Source organism: Cibotium barometz, chromosome 11 (assembly GCF_041138505.1).
Source record: "Cibotium barometz isolate CiBa-2024 chromosome 11, ASM4113850v1, whole genome shotgun sequence".
Taxonomy (NCBI): Eukaryota; Viridiplantae; Streptophyta; class Polypodiopsida; order Cyatheales; family Cibotiaceae; genus Cibotium; species Cibotium barometz.
In genome coordinates, this window is record NC_141056.1 from 31,526,756 (window position 1) to 31,533,501 (window position 6,746).

Here is a 6,746-nt window from a genome sequence, read left to right on the forward strand (position 1 = left end):
ACCTTTTGCATGGAGTCCGTGTGGCTCACATGTGGGAATAGGAATCTGGCTACCTGTCTTCATTGTTCCCATTCTTTTGCATGATGAATCGGATTGCCTATAGATATTTCATGGTGAATCACCCCTCCCTGTTGAAAAATGACAGGGTTGCCCTCCATTTTAGAGCCTCAACTGCTGCCCCCTGCAAGGATGGGTTTTGAGGCTGGGTGGGCGTTGCACTACAATTTTTTTTCTGTGAGCTTGTCTCTATAGGGGCAAGTCCCTCTGGCCTAGCGGCCATTGGGACCTGGGAGGGGGAGCCCCCTCTTTTAAATGTTATGGGCAGTAAAGAGAATATTGGTGAGCACGTGTGAAGCAGGGAAGGGACCAATGACAAAAACCCTAGGCAATCATTATGAGAGCCCGTCCGTACGACCTCTCTCTCTCTCTTCCCCCACTTCTCAAAGTTAGGATTAAAAAAAAAGAACATCTTCTAGAATTGAAAATGCAAGCGTTATTTGGCACCAATTCCAGTGGTTGGGCGGTGGCTAACCCATGGGTCGGAGGCTGGAATCAGTAGAGTTTTAATAATAAAATTGATCAATAGGAATACGCTTAGAACTCGAATAGTTAAATAATAACTTGAAGACTTCTCAAATGAATAGATCAACAACGACTATGCCTAATTCAATTAGGAAAAAAGTGTTGATTCCTTCAAGTTAAGTCTGTAATAGTTTCGCTTCTATCTGGTTTATTCAGATGAAGGTTAGTTCAGTATCTTGACCTCTTAGAAAAATTCGTTAAAAAATTCAAAATGGTGGAATCGTCCCCGTTTTTCGGGCATGGAAAATTTTTTCGGTTTCGGTTTTCGGAATGACCACCAGCTTCGTCTCGTGCCTGGACATTCGAGGGCGAGGCCTCGAGTGGGAAACCCTGCCGCGCCCAAGAGGGAGCTGCTTCCGCTGTGCCAGCAATCGGGAATCCGGTGCGCGGAGGGGGCAGTGGGATCTCACAATAGTGTAAAAACCCACAAGGTAGCACCGTTGACACGGAGTAAAGCCTTTTTCTTCTTCTTAAATTATCAACTTTAAAGTGTTTTTATACAATAATGTGAAGTATTTTCATATTAGAAAGTATAAAAAATGTGAAGTATTTTCATACAAACAAGTACGAGCATTTACTAATAATTTACTATACTTTTCATCGTACATGTAGATTATAAAATATTATCATTACCATATGATTATTTAACAATTTAAATAAGCTAGAGGAAGGCTCTATAACATTTTTAAAGACTTTCCACCACTTAAGTTTATTATCAAACTGCTCTATAGCTCTTGTGTAACAATTTGCTATTCTAAACACTTTCATCTATGAAAGTGCTCTCTAAATGGGGGAATAGCATGTTTCCCTATGATTATACCTTTATTGAGAGACATGTGTCACATCTCCACCATCCTTTGTGTATGATCATTTTTTTTCTTTTTTTCTTTTTTCCCAATCACACACATATGCACAAAAAAAGTGTTGTCGTAGTAAAACCGATTAACTTTACCAACAACTGATGTTGGTTGACATGTTGATGTGCAAGGATTTTTGTGAGAGGCTTCTTCTAATATTCAACAATCGGAGCAGTTACCTCATTCTTGAGTTTTCTTATTGTAAATCTTATGTGATTAAATAACAAGCCTAGTAACTTAAATATATGAATTCATTGACTCCACTAAACATCCTATTATTCTCTACATTTTCTGATCAAAAGAATTCATTGACTAGGCACCACTAAACATCTTGTTATTCTCTACATTTCCTTCATCTCCCTTATGTACACAAGAAACATACATGGTGAACAAACAAACATCTTATTATTTATTCTGTACATCTCCTTCATCTCCCTCTTGCACACAAGAAACATACATGGAAATCAATCAAACAAAAATTTAGAATTGAGACATGATGAGATTTTACCTTGGATATTAGGCATGGCACAAGTACTACCAGTAGGATTACGAGCTCGGACTGAGCGCTTGTGGATGGACTTCTTGAGGGATCCCTCCCTCTGGTGGGACAACCGAAAGAGCAAAGTATGTGGTTGCCTTCCCTTTCTTGCTTTCCTCTGTTGAATAGTTAGTCAGATTGGTCTTGATGTGCATGTTACAGACAAACCCAAGGGCCCCCGATTTCAAGAACAAGCTTACCGGGGAGTCGCTATGGATGGACGGCTGCTTCAATCCAGGTTGGGTTAAAGAGAGACTTAGGCTAGATGAACCTTGCGCGATCAAGGGATTGCACACAGCACAAGAACATGAAGAAGAAGTGAAGAACATCATTAGCGGTGGTTGGAGGATGCTTAGCTTACAGGAGGCACTGCCTTTATTGGAACAGGAGGTACCTCCCCAGCCTGCCTTTGATGATCTTGCACACATCTTGCACAAGTGCATGAAGGAGAGAGACCGTGCACATGCTCTGCGCTTGCATGCCTACATGCGCAAAAGTGGGTTGGAAGCTCATGCATCGCTGGGGAACTACCTCGTGCTGATGCTGGTGGAAGTTGGAAGCATGCACGATGCCCACCAGGTTTTTGACAGGTTGGTGCATCGGAACGAGTGGTCCTGGAACTCCCTCATCACAGGCTATATCAAATGTGGGAAGCCACAGGTTGCTCTCTCCCTGTATCAAGAGATGCAGAAGGATGATTCTGTACATCCCAATGGACATACATTTGTGTCCTTACTAAAGGCTTGTGCAAAGCTGAAAGATCTGGAGAGAGGCCTCGAAATACATGCTAAGGTTTCCAGAATGGGGTTGCTCAAAAGAGACCCTTTTGTTGGCAGCACCTTGGTCGATATGTATGCCAAATGTGGCTCGCTTGCTAAAGCACAACAAGTGTTTGACAAGCTTCCAGTTCGAGACGTAGTCTGCTGGACTGCATTAATCACAGGATATACTGAACATGCACATGCTGAGGAAGCACTCAAGTATTTTGAACAGATGCAACGCGAGGGTGTCTCTCCAGATGCCGTCACATTTGTTTGCAGCTTGAAAGCTTGTGGCAGCTTGCGAGCCAACTACAAGGGCCAAGAAATACATGCCGAGATTGAAAGAAAGGGGCTTTTAGAAAAAGACCTTAATGTTGGCAACACCTTGGTGGATATGTATGCCAAATGTGGCTTGCTTCCCATAGCACAGCATGTGTTTGACAAGCTTTCGGCTCGAGATGTGGTCTCATGGACTGCACTAATTGCAGGATATGCTGAACATGGGCATGGGGAGAAAGCACTCAAGTGTTTTGAACAGATGCAAGTTGAGGGTGTCTCCCCAAATGCTGTGACGTTTGTTTGCAGCTTGAAAGCTTGTGGCAGCATACGAGCCATAGACAAGGGCCGAGAAATACATGCTGAGATTGAACGAAAGGGGTTGTTGGAAAGAGACCTTGTGGTTGGCAACACCTTGGTTGATATGTATGCTAAGTGTGGCTGGCTTGCCATAGCACAGGAAGTCTTTGACAAGCTTCTAATTCGAGATGTAGTCTCGTGGACCACACTAATTGCAGGTTATGCTGAACACGAGCATGGTGAGAAAGCACTCAAGTGTTTTGAACAGATGCAACATGAGGGTGTCTCCCCTAATGCTGCCACTTTTGTTTGCAGCTTGAAAGCTTGTGCCAGCATAAGAGCCCTAGACAAAGGCCGAGAAATACATGCTGAGATCAAAAGAAAGGGGTTGTTCAGAAGAGACCTTGCTGTTGGCACCACCTTGGTCGATATGTATGCTAAATGTGGTGCACTTGCCAAAGCACAGGAAGTGTTCGACAAACTTCTTGCTCGAGATGTTATCTCATGGAATGCACTAATTGCAGGATATGCCGAATATGGGCATGGTGAGGAAGCACTTAAGTGTTTTGAACAGATGCAACATGAGGGTATCTCTCCAGATTCTGTCACATTTGTTTGCAGCTTGAAAGCTTGTGGTGGCATAGGAGCCACAGTCAAGGGCCAAGAAATACATGCTCAGATTGAAAGAAAGGGTATGTTGGAAAGAGACCTAGTTGTTGGCACAATTTTGGTCGATATGTATGCCAAATGTGGCATGCTTGCCAGAGCACAACAAGTGTTTGACAAGCTTCCAGTCCGAGACGTAGTCTTGTGGACTGCACTAACCATAGGATATGCTGAACATGGATGTGGTGAAGAAGCACTCAAGTGTTTTGAACAGATGCAACTTGAGGGTGTCTTCCCGAATACTGCCACGTTTGTTTGCAGCTTGAAAGCTTGTGGCAGCATAGGAGCCATAGGCAAGGCCCAAGAGATACATGCTGAGATTGAAAGAAAAGGGTTGCTGGAAAGAGACATTGCTGTCGGCAACACCTTGGTCGATATGTATGCCAAATGTTGCTCGCTTGCCATAGCACAGCAAGTGTTTGACAAGCTACCGGTTCGAGATGTAGTCTCGTGGAATTCTCTAATTGCAGGGTATGCCCAGCTTGGAGAAAGTGAAAGCCTTCTGCAGATCTTTGACAGAATGCTAGCAGAAGGCATAAATCCAGATCCCGTTACCTTTGTCATTGTTCTAAATGCATGTGGCCGCACTGGTCTATTCAGTACCAGCCAGACATACTTTGATGCCATGAGCAAAAACTTTGGCATCATTCCAACACTTGAGCACCACACTACCATGGTTGATCTCCTTTGCCGGTCAGGCCAATTAGACAAGGCAGTAGCAATGATAAAGAAGATGCCATTCGGTCCTAATCTTACGTTGTGTCATACTGTGCTGGGTGCTTGTAGAAATTGCAGAAATGTGGAACTTGGTAAACAGGCCTTTGAACATGCAGTACGCTTGGATGAAAAGGATGCTGCAGCTTATGCCTTGATGTCTCATATCTATGCATGTGCTGACATGCAGGATAAATGAGGCAATGGGAGTGGAAAAACAAGCATGGAAGAAGCCATGTCGTTGTTGGCTTTTTGTTCACACGATGGAATAGTGCATTTATTTTTGGTTGGAGACAAAAGATGTTTTGAAAGTAAAAGTACCAATGCAAAGCTAGGATATCTTTCCCTCAAAATGAGAGTGGAAGGGTATGCCCCTAGTGTTGGAGGTGCAAATTGTGGAGGAGCTCCGTGTGGTGGATTGAGGGCAGCTGATTTTCCCATATGCGCCGGAGTCATGTATGGAGGGGAAGCTATTAAGGCCCCAATGGGGCCTCATAACCTATACATCCACGGGTCTGTTTTTGGATGACAGGCAGATGTGGGAGCCCGGCCGACTGGTGCTCCCCCTTCTGCCACCGCCGCCGGTTGTTCTGCTTCCTGTTGGTGCTGGCCGTCGTGGTGGCTGGTCATTCCATGGATGTACTAGGTAAAAACTGTTGTTTCCAACATGGTACCAGAGCTGGGGTCTGATCGCCGGTCTGCTCCTCTCCTCACACGATTGGAGGGGGTTGTTTCCTGGGGCTCATTTTTTGGGGGGGGTGGGAGACAGGAGTGGTAGCACTGTCAGTGGTGGACGCCCCCCTCTCATAGCCTTTATCTCCCGGGGCCCATTTTTGGGGGAGGGGTGGCAGGCAGGAGTGGGAGCCCTACCGGCCTCCCGTTGCTGTTGGATCTACTGCCTGTTGGTGCAGGCCGTTGTGGCTGGTCATACGATGGATGTGCTAGGCATAAGTTGATGTTTCTGACACCTAGTTTCCATTAGGTGTTACAGGACATTTTTGACATGAAAGGCCCGGTGAGAAGTTGGACTGTCGTGTGTGCCCTAATTAATACACCCAAGGGGCACCCACACACGCTGTCCAAAATCTGCAGGTCTGTAATGACTGCCATTTGGCCACGCAAAATGCAGTCATGTTCTTGAGGAAGGAAATTGTATTTGTGGGGACCAGTACAGATGGTAGTGCAACTGCCTTAGCCATTATCCCTTTTACTTGAAAATGTTGATGGAGAGGGAGTTCCTTTCCTCGTCCAGTTGGTAATAAATACTCTAATTTGGGGAGCTTGATTCCTGGTTGAATATTTATGAAGTCTCATGTGCTTCTTGGGGTGGCCTGCTGGAAGTTGGCTTTTGCTTTGCTCTGTGGGTGATACTTCTCTGGTTCAGGTCGATCCAGCATCCTTGATTCTTGGTTGAATATTACTGAAGTCTCATGTGCTTCTTGGGGTGGCCTGCTGGAAGTCGGCTTTTGCTTTGCTCTGTGGGTGATGCAGCTCGTGCCTCTACTAGATGGTCATTCTATCTTGGCATGTTGAATACAATGCATAGTGCTCCTAGTTGCTTAGTAAGACATGCTATAGGAAGGCTTACATATGATAGACTTATGGAAGAGAATCATGCATACATGTTTAGGTAGTGTTAAGAATGATTATAAATAATGACCAAGCAAAACAAGTATGCTAGTGTTTGATATTGTCAGGCTCATTTAACCAAATTCTTGCCCCCAAAATAATTAATTTTCATAACTTCTGTGTCTAGCTTGTTTGGTTGCCCTTGACAATGTATTTGCTCATCCTTAACACTCCCACCTCATCCACTTGTGTACCTATTATATGCTCCCCTTATGAATAGTGTCACATGCACACCCAGAAGGTGTACAAGTGACATGGCATATCAGAGCATTCATAAGCATCAAGCAAATAACATTCATGAGCAACAGGCATTTAAGCAGTCATTCCTAGTAGTTACAACATGGGTAAGGGGCTGTTATAGCACCTACAGCAGTACACCCATCATCAGTAGCATTTAGGGCATTTAATAGCATCAGGTTGGGC

General features: G+C 44.6%; 1 protein-coding gene across 1 annotated transcript; it reads left to right on the forward strand.

Moving 5' to 3' along the window:
• The first annotated feature begins 1,816 nt into the window (after positions 1 to 1,816).
• On the forward strand, positions 1,817 to 6,141 carry LOC147634059 (pentatricopeptide repeat-containing protein At2g33680-like). The gene is made up of 2 exons (XM_086805162.1): positions 1,817 to 2,063; positions 2,140 to 6,141. Exons 1-2 carry the CDS (start codon positions 1,962 to 1,964, stop codon positions 4,891 to 4,893), a joined length of 2,856 nt encoding a protein of 951 aa, XP_086661288.1. The 5' UTR covers positions 1,817 to 1,961; the 3' UTR covers positions 4,894 to 6,141.
• Positions 6,142 to 6,746: the final 605 nt, after the last annotated feature.

Excerpts from the sequence above, each read along its gene's own strand:
- LOC147634059 (XM_086805162.1), top strand. The coding sequence starts at position 1,962 with ATGGCACAAGTACTACCAGTAGGATTACGAGCTCGGACTGAGCGCTTG. Across the intron at positions 2,064-2,139 it reads GGGACAACCGAAAGAGCAAA|ACAAACCCAAGGGCCCCCGA; the intron begins GTATGTGGTTGC and ends TGCATGTTACAG.